The sequence below is a fragment of the Borostomias antarcticus genome (genome assembly GCF_949987555.1).
Source record: "Borostomias antarcticus genome assembly, chromosome: 21".
Classification (NCBI taxonomy): domain Eukaryota; kingdom Metazoa; phylum Chordata; class Actinopteri; order Stomiiformes; family Stomiidae; genus Borostomias; species Borostomias antarcticus.
Genome location: NC_140254.1, coordinates 17,517,176 through 17,537,320, shown reverse-complemented (window position 1 = coordinate 17,537,320; position 20,145 = coordinate 17,517,176). Strand labels below are relative to the sequence as shown.

The 20,145-nt window shown below is 48.6% G+C and overlaps 1 protein-coding gene across 1 annotated transcript in view; it reads right to left on the bottom strand.

Annotated features, from left to right (window-relative positions):
* Positions 1 to 12,289: 12,289 nt before the first annotated feature.
* epb41a (erythrocyte membrane protein band 4.1a) overlaps positions 12,290 to 20,145 on the bottom strand; it is a 49,792-nt gene continuing 41,936 nt past the window's right edge. The window contains exons 17-20 of the mRNA XM_084455017.1: positions 14,829 to 14,957; positions 14,263 to 14,364; positions 12,904 to 12,984; positions 12,290 to 12,396 (exon numbers count right to left, since the gene is read on the bottom strand). Of these exons, the coding sequence (XP_084311143.1) occupies positions 12,298 to 12,396; positions 12,904 to 12,984; positions 14,263 to 14,364; positions 14,829 to 14,957 (411 nt within the window). The 3' untranslated portion in view covers positions 12,290 to 12,297. The remainder of the gene's footprint in view (positions 12,397 to 12,903; positions 12,985 to 14,262; positions 14,365 to 14,828; positions 14,958 to 20,145) is intronic.

Sequence of the window (20,145 nt, the reverse complement as noted above, 5' to 3'; positions counted from 1 at the left end):
AGTGTCACCTCACAGTGTTACCTCACAGCGTTACCTCACAGTGTTACCTCACAGTGTCACCTCACAGTGTCACCTCACAGTGTCATCTCACAGTGTTACCTCACAGTGTTACCTCACAGTGTCACCTCACTGTTTTACCTCACAGTGTTACCTCACAGCATTACCTCACTGTTTTACCTCACAGTGTGACCTTGTGCAGCTGTCTTCCCGTGCCAGGGGGCGTGTCGTGCGGGTGGCCTGGCAGGACAAGCGTATGCACGGTATAGGGGGGGTTGGGCTAATGATAGCGTACCAGAGATGGGGCCCACCAGGAGGGTAGGTCTCGTTCCCCGTCCCAGAGAGAGCCATTGCCAGGAGCAGGGTCACCTTTACAGCACAGAGAGAGGGAGGAGGAGGAGGAGGAGGAGCAGCAGCAGCGATCGCCGCCGGTCCCAGCTGCGGTTTGAACGATGGCGTTGTAAAAGCTGACGCCGTAAAAGCCAGGAGGGGATTAGAGCGCGACGAGGGACACAACAAGAAATGCGACGTGAGGAAATATGTTTGCGGAAAAAATATGTGGGGAAAAATATCTGGCGGCTTTCCGAGGGCTTGGTTCTCCGACCGGCTCAGTCCGCTGACACAGCGCCTGTCTCAGTGATCCTCTGAAGTCACGGAAGACCTGCGCTGAGGCCCTTGTGAGAGGTCCTGACACGGCTGTCCTGTAATCACACCAGTCAGGAGCCACAAAGCAAAGAGGGCTGGGAGCCAAAATACCTGCAGGCACACAGGCTGGCTGGGTGCTTAGGAACAAACCAACCGTCAGATTGGAAGTGGAATTCAAACTCAAGAGGGAAAGAGAGAGGGGGTGGGGGGGGAGGAGGAGGGAGAGAGAGGAAAGAGAGAGAGAAGAGTGAGGAGAGAGAGCCAGAGAGAGAGGCGAGAGAGGAGAGTGAAAGGAGAGAGAGGAGAGAGAGAGGAGAGAGAGGAGAGTGAGGAGAGAGAGCCAGAGAGAGGCGAGAGATAGGAAAGAGAGTAGAGAGAAAGTGGAGAGAGAGGAGAGAGAGGAGAGAGAGAGAGAGGGGAGAGAGAGGAGAGAGGGAGAGAGAGAGAGAGGGGAGAGAGAGGAGAGAGAGAGAGAGAGAGAGAGAGAGAGAGAGCGAGAGAGGGGAGAGAGAGTCCCAGAGTTGCTCCTGCTGCAGATACAGTAGCTGTTTAAATATGCAGAGGAAATGTTCTCGGGCTCCCAGTGAAGGAGAGGAGCAGGAGATGTAGAGAGACCTGGAGAGAGTGGATGCCGGTATTACCGGCTCCATCAGCGAGCCAGTACGACTCAATTAACCCAGAGCACCTCTGGACGCTCACTCCAATCACAAGAGCTTGGCGTCCCTCCGGATGCACAGGCACACAAACACACACACTCCAATCGCATGGGCTGGCGCCCCTCCGAACACACAAACACACACACACACACTCCAATCACACAGGCTGGAGCCCGCCCCCACCCCACCCCCCGGACACACAAACACACCCACTCCCCAATCACACAGACGGCCATCACGGGCTGCCCAGCGCCAGGGGCCTGACAATGAACAGGTGGCCGTGAAGTTTGCACAGCTGGCAATAACTAGCAGCACTTACACCTTGGACCACTTTCAGGCGGTGAATACAGAACAAAACACACAAGCCATTATCTACTGGCCTGACTGGAGAGTCACAGGAGAGGTGGGCAACATGGCGGCGTGTTCCTGAGGTAAATGGCGTGGGCATCGGGCATGGGCTATTTGGAGACGGTAGCCTATTACTGCGAAGCTAAACGTATTAGAATGGAAGTACACAGGTCTGAGAGGAAAGTCAGCCCCTGAATCACATGGACCCTTTAATTTCAGAAATGCGATTCAGGAATAACGAAGTGAATGCAATAGTGTCAGGCTACACGCCACGTCTCAAATCAAACTCAAGGCAAAATGTAATCTAGAAACTTGCATGCTCCAGGGCACAGAGTTAGTTCATCCCTAATCATGCTGTCACCGTTGTTTTTCTCTGCCGCCCCGGGGCTGGCTTGTTCTTTTCCACCTCAGAGACCAGAGAAACGAGCGGAGAGACAAGCGTAGCTCGGGTGCTGCAGCTTTCCTGATAATAACGTCCCGGATTCCACAGCCTCTGTTTGAGTCTCGCTGCGACGGTGTAGGATATGCGTGTCTGCAGGAAGATCGGAACACTCCCCCCTCAGGGATGATACATATCCTTCAGCCAGCTACACTTGAGAGGAGAATGTCTACCGGAAACCGACAATCCCCTAGGCTACATATTTCCTCTGTCATGAGAAATAACATATCCCAAAACACAGAGGTACTCTCTACAGTAGGCTGTATGTGTATTCGCATGGCGGTGAGGTGATGGGGACCGTCATTAAAACCCTTCAGTACGGGCGCGTGTAGGAGCCTCGGTACCAGTAGGTCCCTGGCTGCGTTCCGAATGGCATACTGCCCTACTATATAGTATGCCAAAACAGGATGTAGTATGTCCCAATACATAGTATGCCACATGCAGTATGGCAAAAATACCAGGATGTCCTACTACATCCGGTCGTATTTTGCAGTATGCAAGCCAGGAGGCTTTTCTGGCTATTCTGACCCACAATCCTGTGCACAGCGGAAATGTGTGTCACATGTGCGAGTCGCGACAGCCGTAGATGAATGTCGTGTTATGGACAGCGATGGATGTGGGCAAATTTCAAGGCGCAATATTATGACAAAGTAGTATGTCCCAATTGGATGCCTACTGCTTGCAAAGTACGTACTTTAGTAGAAGTATGCGATTCGGAATGCAGCCCCTGTCTTCTCTGCTGAGGAAGGCGAGGGTTAACGTCTCTAATGGCCCGAATCCACAAAGAATGGATTGCTCCCGCAAATAGCTCGATGTTTTGCACGGCAATTGCAACGGCAATCTGCTCCAGTTTAGCACAATATCCACAAAGGATTTTGCTCTAATGATATGCCCGGGCAAACACGCCCAAAAACTTGCCACCTGTGTGCAATTTGCACCCATGATTGCAATTAGCCATGTACGCGTTGTTGCGTACGCCTGGCATGACGGTGCCTTCGTCTGGCTACAATAACTGCTGCCATGATCACTTGAGAGCCCGGGCATGTCAGCCCCTTATTATTCTTCTATAGACTATAGATACACGATCTTGGATATAGTCGGATATTTCCCCAGTGTGTCAAGCTTTTCTCCATATTTCAGGACACAGATTGGATCATAATGAAAACAACAGACCGCACTTTTTTGCAGAAAATATCAGTTTAGTTTGTTTCTGCATTGCAGCTGGCTGAACTTGTTTTTAAATCCCCCTCTATATATATTTTGCCCTAAATACCATCCAATATAAATAATAGAGAGGGGGGTGATAGAGAAAGAGAGAGAGGGAGGGAGTGATAGAGAAAGGGGGGTGATAGAGAGAGAGAGAGGGGGGTGATGGAGAAAGAGAGAGAGGGGGTGATGGAGAAAGAGAGAGAGAGGGGTGATAGAGAAAGAGAGAGAGAGAGGGGGGTGATAGAGAAGGAGAGAGAGGGGGGGTGATAGAGAAAGAGAGAGGGGGGGTGATATGAGAGAGAGGGGTGATAGAGAAAGAGAGAGAGAGAGGGGGTGATAGAGAAAGAGAGGGGGAGAGAGAGAGAGAGAGAGAGAGAGAGAGAGAGAGAGAGAGAGAGAGAGAGAGAGAGAGAGAGAGAGCAAAACAGTCAACATGAAAAAGAAACACAAAGAAATACAAACACAAATGTTGGTTGTGGGCCCAGATTTCATGGCTGGATGTAGCCACACATGGCATACCGACTGCCTTTAATAAACAGTTTCCTTGGGTCCTGTTTTTATGAATACAGATCCAAGGCCATGTGTTCCGGCCTGACAGACCTGGTCCCCTGCCCCGAGACCAGACCTGGTCCCCTGCCCCGAGACCAGACCTGGTCCCCTGCCCTGAGACCAGACCTGGTCCCCTGCCCTGAGACCAGACCTGGTCCCCTGCCCTGAGACCAGACCTGGTCCCCTGCCCTGAGACCAGACCTGGTCCCCTGCCCTGAGACCAGACCTGGTCCCCTGCCCTGAGACCAGACCTGGTCCCCTGCCCTGAGACCAGACCTGGTCCCCTGCCCTGAGACCAGACCTGGTCCCCTGCCCTGAGACCAGACCTGGTCCCCTGCCCTGAGACCAGACCTGGTCCCCTGCCCTGAGACCAGACCTGGTCCCCTGCCCTGAGACCAGACCTGGTCCCCTGCCCTGAGACCAGACCTGGTCCCCTGCCCTGAGACCAGACCTGGTCCCCTGCCCTGAGACCAGACCTGAGTCCTTTCATTCCATTATTAAGTGGCCTTGTGGCAGAGACCCTCGGCGGAGCTATGCACCTTGCTTACATTTCAGATGTTTGTACAGCAGGAAATGTAGTAGTGGAATGACTGCATGGAACAGGGAGGAGGATCTGGAAGGATCCCAGAGTGCTCTGGGTTCTACATATGCTCTGTGTCGCTCCACCCAGTCAAGGGGGCGGCTGTAGCTCAGGAGGTAGAGCGGGTCATTCAATGATCATAGGGTCAGTAGTTCGAATCCTGGCTCCTCCTGACATGTTGAAGTGTCCTTGGCCAATGGGTGAATGAGAAGCCTTCGTTGTTTGGATAAAAGCGCAATATAAGTGCAGTCCATTTACCTTCTTTAGAGAAACTTACAGAAGATCGAGACAGTAGACTATCCTGTCTTTGCACTGTCCTGTCTCGTTCCTGCATCCCGTCCAATGTTTTCTAAATGTTATGCGCCTCGCCGGTAAGCAAATTCCTAGCACGTTGTAAAACTGCATGGCAATATACAGTTTCTGATTCTGATATTTACATATACAGTATACAGTTTAAGCCCAAGGACGCTGTGACGTTATACAGTAGGCGTAACATATTGCCTGTCAAATACAGCTGACAGATCATATTTATCTTGAGAGCCTGGCTTACAGTAAATATTCAATCAATTCACTACTGCAAAATATGGGCATTTCTGAGAGCTATTGCCTCAATGACTATTGACCTCTGGAAATGTTAGACTGGCCGCAGCCTTGCAGTCGACCTTCTCTGTTACATTAATTGGCCATCAGAGATACAGTCTGATGCCAGTTTCAAGGCTTTCTGCCAATAACATTAATCTACCAAGAAACTCCACCACACCTGATAGCTGCCAGTCAGGAATCCTATCAGCACATGGCTCCCGCGTCTGCAGGTCAGAGTTAGGGATGGATATTGAGAAGATTTTAGCGATTCCGATTCCATTTTTGATTCTGCTTATCGATCCGATTCCTTATCGATTCTCTTATCAATTCTCATTGGGCAAAAGAGTCCAAACAGGTTTATTAACATTAATTTTCTTTTATATATACTTTGAACATGCCAATTACAGTGCTGTTTTTTTTAGGTGTATTCACCTTGAACTAAAAATAAAACTGACATAAACAAATCAGTATTTTTTCTATAGAAAAAGATAAATAAAATGTGAATTATTCTGTTGAATTTTAAATCCAATAACAGTCTAACATGTTACTAGTAGAAATTACAATGCTCCTTCCATTTAAAAAGGGTATATGAGCTGAGCTGACAAAAATAAAACCAGCAGCGGCAACTGGCAACAAATACAATCAAGTGAAGTCCAAATGGAACTGAGTAGGTCTGCAACCATCAACTGGATGGAGAATTAACAATTCTACTACTTCTACAAGAAGAAGCCTCTGACCCAGACCGACCACGAGCCTGACTCTGAACGTCATCATCTAAATTACATGGATGGGAATGGAGATTATTCATATAGTGAAAGCTGGTTTACACAATTAAACAAATGGCACTAACACCATAGACAGGGACTCTGGAGGAGTTTACCGTCGACTACACTAACGTTAGCTGTGCTGCTGTCGTCACTCCGGAGCGCATCAAAAACGGGACATTCCTGCAAAGTTATCGCATGCTGTATGGCCAAATGTTTTTGCATATTTGTAGTATTTCCCCCCTTTGATGAAATACGTTTTTTGCAAGCATTGCAAGTGACCGTGTTGCCATCTTGTCGCGTGAAATGTAACCACACTTTCAAACGTTTATGCCTAGACGACATGTTGCTGGCTTCTTCTACCGCGGTCTAATGAAACAAAACAAGGCATCGTGCGTGCGCAGCAAGAACAGGAATCGATAGAGGAATCGATAAGGATTTTGGTTAACTATTCCATGGAATCGATTCACTGGGAACCGGTTCTCAACAAGAACCGGTTTTTGATGCGCATCCCTATTCAGAGTGGAGCACTCTGGGTAGCTACCAAGGACTCAGACTGGGTGTTTGCATACCTCATGTTGGACAACAGCGAGCAGCTCTGGATCATAGCGAATGTTTGGGAGTGACTTTCTAAAACAAAGACACTAGAACAGAAGTACTAATTTCGAAACACCTACAAAATAATACCACTCTGAATCCCAGTCTTGAGTAAAAAGGAGAGAAGTCAACAGTGAGAGACTGTGAACTGTGGAACACTGTTCACATCCAGCAGCCTTCCTCGACCTGCGACCTATCGACCAGCCGAGCCCAGAGTCTCTGTAAACAGCCTGACCAGAGGTGTCAGACGCAAGCTGTGTTCCAAACAGTTCCTTGTTACAGAAACAGTGGACTATATACTGTATTGTGTGTTCACCATTTTCTTCTAGTGTCTGAATTCTCTGCGGTTAATTTGATTCACTATATAGGCTACTGGAAAATATCCATGATTCACAGCAATTTCTAGTACAGAAGATGTACCCTACAATTTCTCGTTCACTACACTACACTACATAGGGAGTAGTGAGTGAGTGAATGGGTGAGTGGTTTGGAACATGGCTTCTGTTTTTGGTCACCCCGTCTGAAAGACGCTGGTCTTTGTCCCTGATGTCCCCCAGGGTTTCTATGGGGCTCTGTGTCTCAGACACACAGGAAACCATAGTGGAACACACAGGAAACCATAGTGGAACACACAGGAAACCATAGTGGAACACACAGGAAATCGTAGTGGAACACACAGGAAACCGTAGTGGAACACACAGGAAACCAGAGGAACACACAGGAAACCATAGTGGAACACACAGGAAACCATAGTGGAACACACAGGAAACCATAGTGGAACACACAGGAAACCATAGTGGAACACACAGGAAACCATAGTGGAACACACAGGCAACAGTAGTGGAACACACAGGAAACCATAGTGGAACACACAGGAAACCATAGTGGAACACACAGGAAACCATAGTGGAACACACAGGAAACCATAGTGGAACACAGTAAAACATAGTGGATCTTCTCTGTAGTGACAGAGGACAGTGTTTGAGGGGAAGGTTCAAAATCCTTCTCAAAGCATCGGTGCGGTAAGAAAGCCGGAGGAAGCGTGCAGCGTAAAGTGTGTTACATTAGTGTTTATTCAGTGCATGGTGCTTTCTTATTACACTATCTCTTCCAGTGATGGTGAAGAGAGAGAGAGAGAGAGAGAGAGATCACCATGAAGAAAGAAACGGGGATCTAAACATGTTGTTTTGCTGGTTCCTTAATCTCACTCTGGACTAATGCTGAAGGGAGTGCCACAATGAAGAAGAGGCACACGACATACAGGATTCTGTACAGAATACTATTTGCACTAAAAAAGCATCATGATTTAAAATAGGCCAAACATTTACAAACATCATGTGCTGTACTCTTAGTTTAAATATTGGGGTTGGTTTTAAGGGGCAATGTGTACATCACAGGAGGGTCTGTTCAATTCATCCAAATAATTGCTTCTCGAAGAGTATAAAGTATAAATCTTTAGAAAAATGTAATATTGTGCTGCATCATAGCTACTGTTTACAGAGTTCTCAAGAGACCAGGAGAGGACTCCATACATACTAATACATACTATACAGTCTGTTCTCACTGCTGGCTCTTCATTATTCAGGACAGGTCCATGAATTACCAGGGGACAGCACACACTTTTCAATTAGATGATCACCACTCATGTCGACGGTGTATTTAATCAACCTTAATTAATCTCAGTCCTGTTTACGTTTGGCGTGAATCCTCTCCATCTGGGAGAGAATGCATGGCTTCTCCATCTCTGTGGATGAGTACACACTGCCCCCTCTGCTAGAAAAGTAGAAATACATGAAAATGAATGCATGACATCGTCTGGTCTCAGCTATATACTGTATGCACAGTAGAAATGAACAGCTGGAGCTGGTGACTGGAATGATGTGATTTACCATTTTCAAAAACATGTACCTAAGAACCTGCACTGAGAAGTCTGGCCATCTAAATGCTGAATACATACACCAAAATAACAAGAACATGACAGTGATTAAAATAAATAAAGTCAATTCAAATAAAGTCAAATAAAATCATATCATTTCAAAACACTTCTGTCTCTGTCCCTGGCCCCTTCCAGTGTGACAAGGACAACAACACAACAACAACTAAAACAATCAGATGTAAATATCATTCATTCGTTAATCAAGTTCAAAAGAGGAGAAGATAATTGGCCCCCTGCTTTGATTAAATCAATCTTTTTTACACTTAAATTGAAAAAATATTTTTCACATTGAGGGAAAACAATATAAACTTTTACTTTACAAGAGATGACACCAAACAGTTGCGTGTTTTTACTTGAAGAGGGATTCATCCTTGTATCCCAATGGTGGAGAGCCCCCCCCAAAATCTCCCCACAACCTCGCCTTTCATAATGAACCCCTACAAACCTGACCTTTACAATGGCGATGACCAATTACACCAGTTAGAAAAGCCATACAAAAATATCAACAAAGTTTCAATATAATGAAAAGACCAAACACCCTTGACATTTTTCTTAAAATCTCCAGACAAATCGGAGCCAAAATTTAGAAATTGATGTACTTGTAATCTCGTCGTTTCACTTTATAAAAAGATAATTTGGAGTCGTTCAGGTCTTGGCAGTGAGTGGCGGAGATGAGCGGGGTGGACTGTAGGTCGTCCTGGGAGAGAGTGCTTTACTTCAGCTGGGTTTCCCGAGGGGGGGGGGGGGGGGGTTCACGGTTGAGAGTGGAGGCTTGTTCTCTGGGGTGGGCCTGGCCTGGGCGTGTCTGTCTGAGGCGGGGCGGTCGGGGGATGGGAGGGGAGGGGAGGGTCTGAGGTGAGTGTGTGGGAGCGGAGGGGGGGAGGGGGGGGGGCAGAGGGGGAGGGCCGGGACCGTGTGTGTTCCTGGTCCCCAGACACGGCTGCTTTCACTGCCAGCTTTACAACAAGAAAGAGGGAAAACAGGGAGAGAGTGAGAGAGAGAGAGAGAGAGAGAGAGAGAGAGAGAGAGAGAGAGAGAGAGAGAATAAACAGAGAGACAGAATTTCATTAGATTCAAGCAGAGAATGTTCAGATACAATATAGAGGACTGGTCTGGGGTAACTGGTCTGGTCTGGGGTAACTGGTCTGGTCTGGGGTAACTGGTCTGGTCTGGGAGCACTGGTCTGGTCTGGGAGCACTGGTCTGGTCTGGGGTAACTGGTCTGGGGTAACTGGTCTGGTCTGGGAGCACTGGTCTGGTCTGGGAGCACTGGTCTGGTCTGGGGTAACTGGTCTGACCTGGGGTAAGTGGTCTGGGAGCACTGGTCTGGTCTGGGGTAACTCGTCTGGTCTGGGGTAACTGGTCTGGGAGCACTGGTCTGGTCTGGGGTAACTCGTGTGGTCTGGGGTAACTGGTCTGGGAGCACTGGTCTGGTCAGGGGTAACTCGTCTGGTCTGGGGTAACTGGTCTGGGAGCACTGGTCTGGTCTGGGGTAACTCGTCTGGTCTGGGGTAACTGGTCTGGGAGCACTGGTCTGGTCTGGGGTAACTCGTCTGGTCTGGGGTAACTGGTCTGGGAGCACTGGTCTGGTCTGGGAGCACTGGTCTGGTCTGGGAGTACTGGTCTGGTCTGGGAGCACTGGTCTGGTCTGGGGTAACTCGTCTGGTCTGGGAGCACTGGTCTGGTCTGGGGTAACTCGTCTGGTCTGGGAGCACTGGTCTGGGAGCACTGGTCTGGTCTGGGATAACTGGACTGAGGGGAACTTGATTGAACATGCCAGCGACCATGCGGAGGAGGGCGCCGCCGGCGAGCACGCTGTGCCGGGGACGGTGGGGAGGCACCAGGAGAGCTCTCTACCTCCCCCCAAACCCCACCCCCCACCCCACCCCTGTCCTCAGAGAGAGGGGAGAGGGGGGTTCTGTGTATACATACCACCCTGGAAGCAGGGTAAGCAGCCACAGACTCCCAGCCTGGCGGCCCAAAGCTCTCGCAAAGAAAACGGCCACAATTGAAGCCACATGGGCGCCGGTGTTTACAGACCTCATAGCGATGCCTTGTTTCATGTCGGAGGTACGCTTGAGTGATCGCACACAAACAAAATCCCTTTTTAACGGCGCCGCAGAGTTGCGAGGATGGGCGAGCTTAGCCTGCGATATCCCCGCTCGTCTCTCCCTGGCGGAGATGAGCCGTGACTCGGATTGTGATCTGTTCCCTGATTAGCGTTTTTTGCTTCATATTGTGTTTAGTCTCTGCCGGAGCACTCAGCGTGTCATGAGATTCGGTCCCGGCTCTGCTGCAGTAATTAGACTGGAGCCAGCTACCATTACCCCCTCCACTCATCACGGCCCGAGTCTGGAACAACAACGCCATCGCTCACTGCGGCGAGCTCTTAATAAAACCACAGAGGCTTGTTGTTTAAAGGCATCGTTGTCGTGCTCTGTGGACCGCCCCCCCCCCCCTCCCCACCTCGTGTAAACGGCCGTACCCGACCACATCAGAGCGCCGGGAGCTGGCCAGGGGAGGCCGCGGAGAGGAGCAGCGACAGGAGAGAGATGCACAGTTAATGGCCGCTGACGGGTTTACAACTCAGAGCAGGGGAGTGCATTTCCCCTCTCTCTCTCTCTCTCTATCTCCCTCTCAGACCCCCATCACTGTCCGTCCGTCTGAGACTGGGGCTCGGTAACACTTTAAAAGAAGTGTACACTATAGAATAAAACCTTTATAAATGTGTTAATAAATTGCTTACTAATGTGTAATAATGAATTAATAAAGCTTTATAAATGATGAATTAAGTATTTACTTACTGTATACTTAATAAATGCTTTATAGTGTGCACTTACACTTACAACATTAAGTGTTACCGGGCTCCCGTTCTCCAGACTAGTGTGCAGTGCAGTGGCCTGTCCCAGGCGGGGGTCAGAGGATTGGTCTCGCGATGCCAGACTTTGGAGATCTCCGCCTCCAGACATCTCCGTTTAAAATCGTCGCTAGAACAGCGGTGAAAACCACCGCTTCCAATCAGAGCCACTGCCTACATCTCCAATAGCCTTACCGGAAATGATGTCCTCCAAACAAACTGGAGTGGAGAATCAAAACATGTGACCGCCCCATTAGGAAGGACCGCCCGAAAGACGTTGGATTGGTTCTGCAATGCTGATCTCTCAAATTGTTTCCACCCACTTTTAGTGACGAAATCTGGAGGAACATCCTCAGTCTCTAGTTGAGCACAGTGTTCACACACTGACTCATGACTCTCGTGGAGGTTCAAGGGTGGAGATTGAAGGGTCTAGGGTGGAGGGTGGAGATTGAAGGGTGGAGATTGGAGGGTGGATGGTGAAAGTTGGAGGGTCTAGGGTTTAGGGTGGATGGTGGAGGTTGGAGGCTCTAGGGTGGAGGTTGAAGGGTGGAGATTGGAGGGTGGAGATTGGAGGGTCTAGGGTGGAGATTGAAGGGTGGAGATTGGAGGTTGGATGGTCTAGGGTCTAGGGTAGATGGTGACAGTTGGAGGGTCTAGGGTTTAGGGTGGATAGTGGAGGTTGGAGGCTCTAGGGTGGAGGTTGAAGGGTGGAGATTGGAGGGTCTAGGGTCTAGGGTGGATGGTGAAAGTTGGAGGGTCTAAGGTTTAGGGTGGATGGTGGAGGTTTGAGGGTCTAGGGTGGAGGTTGAAGGGTGGAGATTAGAGGGTGGAGATTGGAGGGTGGATGGTGAAAGTTGGAGGGTCTAGGGTTTAGGGTGGATGGTGGAGGTTTGAGGGTGGAGATTGGAGGGTGGAGATTGGAGGGTCTAAGGTTTAGGGTGGATGGTGGAGGTTGGAGGGTGGAGATTGGAGGGTCTAAGGTTTAGGGTGGAGATTGGAGGGTCTAAGGTTTAGGGTGGAGATTGGAGGGTCTAAGGTTTAGGGTGGATGGTGGAGGTTGGAGGCTCTAGGGTGGAGGGTGGACGTCTCTGCGTGTGACGTAACGTTACCTGCGGCTGGCGTTGCGGCGGGGGCGTGGCCTAGTCCGGGGTAATCTCTGTTTCCTGGTGAACCACCACTTTGGTCACAGACATGTCGGGGTGCTGCTCCTTAGCCTCCTTGATGGCCCTAGCCAGGGCCTGGGGGGGGGTGGGGGGGGGGAGCGGGAGGAGAGGACAGACAGGGGAGGGAGGGAGGGAGGGAGGGAGGGAGGGAGGGAGGGAGAGTTGAGGGGACACATGAGCAGAGGAGTTCGAAACGCAATGGGATTTATGTCGGAAATAAACTGCCCCATACATCTGGACGGCGATGTGCGTGCTTGATTTGCAAGCACAGTCGGTCTCGAGTCGTTGCGCGGTTAATAAAAAACATCCCAAGGAGCCACAAAGACAGAAATTGTCCTCCTAAATCAGCTGAGCTAACATTCCCCACAACAACAACACGGCAACAGCACTCTTAACGGGGGCCCAACTCTCAGAGGCTGGGCTACATTAACATTTACCTCATGCTTTGTTTGGAATAAATAATAATAATAATAACGATGCCAGCATGTATGGGATTACAGGTGACAGTTTGCCTCAGCCGGAGAGGTCTGAACTAAAGGCTGAGGTGATTCAGAGCTGGAGGCTGGAATTAGAACGCCTCACCTTATCATGATCTATCTCAGTGTCCCCAGTGATGACAATCCTCTTCTCAATACGAGTCTCTGAGATACCTCCTTTCACCGTCTGACAGGGAGAGAGAGATAGAGAGTTAAAGAGAGAGAGAGAGAGGGAGAGATAGAGAGAGGAGAGGAGAGAGATAGAGAGTTAAAGAGAGAGAGAGGGAGAGATAGAGAGAGAGAGAAGGAGAGGAGAGAGAGAGAGAGGTAGAGATAGAGAAGGAGAGGAGAGAGATAGAGGGTTAAAGAGAGAGAGGGAGAGATAGAGAAGGAGAGGAGAGAGATGGAGAGTTAAAGAGAGAGAGGGAGAGATAGAGAGAGAGAAGGAGAGGAGAGAGATGGAGAGTTAAAGAGAGAGAGGGAGAGATAGAGAGAGAGAAGGAGAGGAGAGAGATAGAGTTAAAGAGAGAGAGAGGGAGAGATAGAGAGAGAGAGAAGGAGAGGAGAGAGATAGAGTTAAAGAGAGAGAGAGGGAGAGATAGAGAGAGAGAGAAGGAGAGGAGAGAGATAGAGGGTTAAAGAGAGAGAGGGAGAGATAGAGAAGGAGAGGAGAGAGATGGAGAGTTAAAGAGAGAGAGAAGGAGAGATAGAGAGAGAGAGAAGGAGAGGAGAGAGATAGAGAGTTAAAGAGAAAGAGAGAGAGGGAGAGATAGAGAGAGAGAGAGGGAGAGATAGAGAGTTAAAGAGAGAGAGAAGGAGAGATAGAGAGAGGAGAGGAGAGAGATGGAGAGTTAAAGAGAAAGAGAGAGAGGGAGAGATAAAGAGAGGAGAGGAGAGAGATAGAGGGTTAAAGAGAGAGAGGGAGAGATAGAGAAGGAGAGGAGAGAGATGGAGAGTTAAAGAGAGAGAGAAGGAGAGATAGAGAGAGAGAGAAGGAGAGGAGAGATAGAGTTAAAGACAGAGAGAAAGAGAGAGAGGGAGAGACCCTGTGGTCTCCATGTCCAGACAGCAGGGTAGAGTAATCGTGTTCAGCCCCAGCACAGCAACAACACTGCGCTGTAAACGTACCACCGCTACTAATGTACTGACGTTAATATACACACAGGCTATACACACAGGCTACTATACCGGCGCCCCGGACCCAGTGGGTCCCATTCTCCCTCGGGTACTTAAACAGACGCTCCACCAAACCTCCATACATTATCTCTCCGACACCTAGATGTCAACGTGCTAAGCGTGGGTCCACGCCGCTGGCCCCGTGATTGATACCAAACACTGGCTGATTACGGGGTCATTTCCTCTATTGATCTCTGAGGATCTATGGCCCTGCTTGGCGGAGGGGGGGGGGGGCGTCTCTCAGGACTCTGTGGCGAGGGGGGGCTTAATCAGGGGGGGGGGGTCTCACCTTGGTGATCTGGGTGGTGGTGGTGGTGCTGACCGTCTCAGAGGTGATGGTCTGGGCGCTCAGCAGCACGCCTGAGTCCCTCTCTGCCATACTGTCCACAGGCTGGAGGGGAGGGGGGGAGAGAGGGAGAGAGAGAGAGAGAGAGAGAGAGAGAGAGAGAGAGGAAGAGAGAGAGGGAGAGGGGAGAGAGAGAGGGAGAGGGGAGAGAGAGGGAGAGAGTGAGAGAGGGATGGGGGAGAGAGAGAGAGGGATGGGGAAGAGGGAGAGAGCGAGAGGGAGAGAGAGAGAGTCAGAGAGGGAGAGGGAGGGGGGAGAGAGAGGGAGAGAGCGAGAGGGAGAGAGAGGGAGAGAGGAGAGAGAGAGAGAGCAAGAGAGAGAGGCAGAGAGTGAGAGGGGGGAGAGAGAGAGGAAGGGAAAGAGAGAGGGAGAGAGAGAGAAAGAGAGACAGAGGGAGAGAGAGAGAGAGGGAGGGAGAGAGAGAGAGAGGTACACTGTTACACGGGGTCCGTCTGGGGATGGCTGTGTGTTTCCTGCGGGACTTTCTCTCCCAGAATGCCGTTCTGCACCTGCGCCGACTCGTACGTGATGGTCTTGGTCTCCGTGTGCACGATGGGAACCTCCTTGTTGTCCACGGTGCCTCGGATGGAGTTGGTGACGTCGGAGATGGTGATGGTCTGCGTCTTCATCAGAGGACTCTGTGGGGGGGGGGGGGGGGAGGGGATTTCGGTAAATAACACGGCTTCACTGCAGCACGTCCACTTACCTGCTGTGTTGACACAAACTCACAAACACACCCAAGCCCCGCCCACCACACTACTATAGAACTAGCATTACCAAGCGGTGAGCTGTGATTACACAATAAGGGGAAATCCGCACTCCCGAATAAGTTCAACTGCTTTTAAAGCCAACTGCTGTAGTATACAGACAGCGAACGAGTCCCAACCCTGCGGCCTTCGTCAGTGTTTACCTCCCTCTCCGTTTGGTAAACGCCGCCGAACACCGCAGGGCTGGAACGCGTTAGTTGCTGAACACTATGCAGCTCTGCGCACACAATCCGTTAACAATTCAAGACTTGAGCGCCAAATATCCTCCTTCCTGTGATTACATGTTACACCCTAATCATTAAATGTTAATGATCAAATATATTACTACAGAGACCCGACCATCCAGTAGGCCAGCTCCATACTATCTACAGCAGGGGTCTCAAACTCAAATTGGCTTGGGGCCACTGCTGGTATCGTCAACTCATAGGAGGGCCAAGTCAACTTCAACTACTACTAACTATAAGAAAGTGCAATATTTCGGAAAATGTCATTTTTCATTTCCATAACTAGACTCACAACTCAGTCTCTAAATGTTGCAAGACTATTCCATAACTAACATTTTCATCATACAAATTCAAACCGGTTTCCATTCATTTTAATATATTTTAACAGTTAGTGCTGCAAATCTTTTTTCCTTACTTTTATTTGATCTTGAATAGCCTACATTTGTACTACCTACTATTCTGTTTTAACTGCAAGATGCATCACTACTGTAAGCCTGCCCTGGACCTGTAGCTAGCTACTTGCATTTATTAAAGTTCAGGTTTGTTTCCATTTCTTACCAGACACTTGAATACATGTGTAGGCTACTACTCTATTTCTGGCTAGACACTTATCTTGAAAGACTGAGACGTCAGCCCTCTCAACTGTGTGGCTCATTTTTTTCTCTCGTCTCCCGACACTCTCCATGTTTACTAGCCTAATGAATAGCTCATTATATTCCTTCAGAACGGCCACTTTGTTCTTGCATATCAGGCAGGTAGCATTTCCATTGAACTCTACAAAAAATACTACAATGTCCATCTTTCTTGAAACGGTCTGTGTTCCTAACGTTAGTTAATCATGAAAACAGCCTCTCGGTAGCTAGCTGCATTCCGTTCACAGTCGCGTGCGGATTGATTGCACCTGTGACTGCATCGTTCACCTTGCGCGCTGTGCACAATAACAGAATTTCGCCCCACAATTTGAATTTCGCATTGTAGGCCTGCCTGCCGGCACCGTTTACAAGGAATTATTTTGCGGGCCGGATTACATTATATTTCTGACATCATGTCGCGGGCCGGATGGAGTGGTGTGGTGGGCCGCAAATGGCCCGCGGGCCGCGAGTTTGAGACCCCTGATCTACAGTATTAGTATTAGAGCAGTACTACACTACAGTAAGACCAGCCATATGCTCTACTACCGTACATCTGCCAGTTCAGTTAAAAAAAATAAAAAAGAAAGATGTATGAGTACAGTCAGTAAAAGAGAGTGTGTTTATTCAAAGAGAACATTTGTGTTGTGACTCCAGCAGGCGTCTGACGGGGAGGAAAAATTAAAATGCCTGCTGGTTGTTTTTCCAAATCTTGAGAAGTGCCACAATTAGTTTGAGGGGGAGACCTTCATCTTGTCAGGAGATGAGAACTGTAATTACGTCGTATGGAACAAGAGCTTGGGGGTGGGGGGGGGGGCACGATGTGATCAATAAAGTACATTAAGCAGACTGTCCCCCCTCAGGGGGTCGAGGCCATGTGCTTTTCATAATAAGAGTCCCCCTCTGGAACAAGCAGATGCAGGATTGAACCCCCAGGCAACCCAGCATGCTAATTACCCCATATGTGCCCTGCTCAGATAGACAGATTATTCTGATCAGACACATCATACATTACTTTCATTTTGCTCTTTTAATCTTTCATCTCCAGGCTCTGTGCCAGAAAAAATGGCCGTTGATTTAGGCTGCTCACGCAGTGAAGCGCAGTTTGATTTCCCATCCAGTGAAAGCGGAGTGCTGTATGATTGAAGGCTCTCAAGCAGAGTGGGTATAAACTGAGCAGAGTGGGTATAAACTGAGCAGAGTGGGTATAAACTGAGCACAGTGGGTATAAACTGAGCAGAGTGGGTATAAACTGAGCACAGTGGGTATAAACTGAGCAGAGTGGGTATAAACTGAGCAGAGTGGGTATAAACTGAGCAGAGTGGGTATATAAACTGAGCAGAGTGGGTATAAACTGAGCAGAGTGGGTATAAACTGAGCAGAGTGGGTATAAACTGAGCAGAGTGGGTATATAGACTGAGTAGAGTGGGTATAAACTGAGCAGAGTGGGTATAAACTGAGCAGAGTGGGTATATAGACTGAGTAGAGTGGGTATAAACTGAGCAGAGTGGGTATACATTGAGCAGAGTGGGTATAAATTGAGCAGAGTGGGTATAGATGCTAAATCCGGTGAGCCCATCTTTTTATTTCCATAAAATGATCGATGTCTGTGCACATTGTCCTTTTCAAACTAAATAAACAAAACTATAAACTGAGCAGAGTGGGTATATAGACTGAGCAGAGTGGGTATATAGACTGAGCAGAGTGGGTATATAGACTGAGCAGAGTGGGCATATAGACTGAGTAGAGTGGGTATATAGACTGAGCAGAGTGGGTATATAGACTGAGCAGAGTGGGCATATAGACTGAGTAGAGTGGGTATATAGACTGAGTAGAGTGGGTATATAGACTGAGCAGAGTGGGCATATAGACTGAGCAGAGTGGGTATATAGACTGAGTAGAGTGGGTATATAGACTGAGCAGAGTGGGTATATAGACTGAGTAGAGTGGGTATATAGACTAAGTAGAGTGGGTATATAGACTGAGCAGAGTGGGTATATAGACTGAGTAGAGTGGGTATATAGACTGAGCAGAGTGGGTATATAGACTGAGTAGAGTGGGTATATAGACTGAGTAGAGTTTGTATATAGACTGAGCAGAGTTTGTATATAGACTGAGCAGAGTTTGTATATAGACTGAGTAGAGTGGATATATACAGCAGCCTAAGTAGAGTTTGTATATAGACTGAGTAGAGTGGATATATACAGCAGCCTGAGTAGAGTTTGTATATAGACTGAGTAGAGTGGATATATACAGTAGCCTGAGTAGAGTTTGTATATAGACTGAGTGGGTATATAGACTGAGCAGAGTTTGTATATAGACTGAGTAGAGTGGATATATACAGTAGCCTGAGTAGAGTTTGTATATAGACTGAGTGGGTATATAGACTGAGCAGAGTTTGTATATAGACTGAGTGGGTATATAGACTGAGCAGTTTGTATATAGACTGAGTAGAGTGGATATATACAGCAGCCTGAGTAGAGTTTGTATATAGACTGAGTAGAGTGGATATATACAGCAGCCTGAGTAGAGTTTGTATATAGACTGAGTGGGTACGTATATAGACTGAGTAGAGTTTGTATATAGACTGAGTAGAGTGGATATATACAGCAGCCTGAGTAGAGTTTGTATATAGACTGAGCAGAGTGGATATATACAGCAGCCTGAGTAGAGTTTGTATATAGACTGAGTAGAGTGGATATATACAGCAGCCTGAGTAGAGTTTGTATATAGACTGAGTAGAGTGGGTGCGACACTCCAATCCAAGTATATAATTAATGTGGAGGAGAGTTATGCTGTCTTCCCTGAGTTAAGAGGCGAGACCAGCAGGGCGTCAGAACTTAAGTGCTGCCTCATTAGTGAATTCAGTGGAGTTATTCCCCTGAGTCAGCGAGAACTGTCTCCCTGTCTGCACAAGAACCGGAAAATAAAGACAAACTAGCTTCAGATGGCACACAAAATCAACCAATAATCACTTAATTGTGGAGCCTGCATGAATCACATCTACAGATACAACACCAACACAAAAAGTACACATGCATATTGAGGTGTATTTATTTTCATACTCGCCACGTGACCCCTGCCACTAAGTGCCCGGCGCTCAAATTAGCGTTGAAAGAACACATAAGAAAACGAATGAATACTCTATATGACAAAAAAACAGAGAGACGTATACCGCAGCCAGTTGATTTCCTAGGGGCTGTTTCACAGTGAACATCCAGACTTGCTGCGTTTGAGGAAAAGTTCCGATCGTTCGTCACGTGAGTCACGCAGCAGCAACTTACAAACACACTCACACACAGATACAGTACATGTCAGCATGCACAGTCTGACATGGCGCATTGAAGCCTATTGACAGAGAGAGAGAGAGAGCGGATTCAGTCGGCGATCCCAACATAGGACCTTTCAGCGTCACTCAGAAGAGTTCAGATACAGAGTGCTGTCCCAGTCAGAGTCCCCTCCACCAGGAGGGGCTAGTCTCCTAACGCACTGTCTCAGTGCAACTGTGCTATAGGGACGACAGAGATCCTTGGTCCGTGAGACGAGAATGTTTCAATGTCTTCAGGGGCTCTAGACGTGCTGTAATCTAGGAGACGCTGTAGTCGACGCAGGACGACTCTGCAGGGCTCTAGTTTGACGGTTACATACAGCCTCTATGCTTCAGTGTTGCGCCCACAAACAGCAAAGCTGCAACAAGGCGACGTTAAAATACATAATTGTATGCACCAGACCTGTATTAAATGTTACTAAAGAGCTCTCCCATCCTCCCTCTCTCCTCCTCTCTCTCTCTCTCTCTCTCTCTCTCTCTCTCTCTCGGGCGGGGGATTGGGCAGTGATCGTTATCGTTTAAAACAGGCAGAGGAAGTGGGCACACACACAGGACCATCAACAGTAGTGCGGCGCTTAGCAACCGGCGTTCTTTTTTTAGTTTGGGTAACCGTGGCGACGCCAGGTAAACAAAGGGACACCGTGCCTCGGGAAGCGCAACAGCGTCGGTTTAAGGCCATTTTCAGTTACCGTGAGCAATGGAGGCCGTTACAATAATATTAATAACTCAGGAAATGCTGCGTCTCTCTTCACACGGGCCTCCCTGCCCAGCTGGAACATAAACACACCCCCCCCACCCCCCGAAGCTCTGCAGCACTGGCACTCTGGTTTATCACAGAGACATTCCTGGAATGACTGGAGAGGTCAGTCAACCTGCTG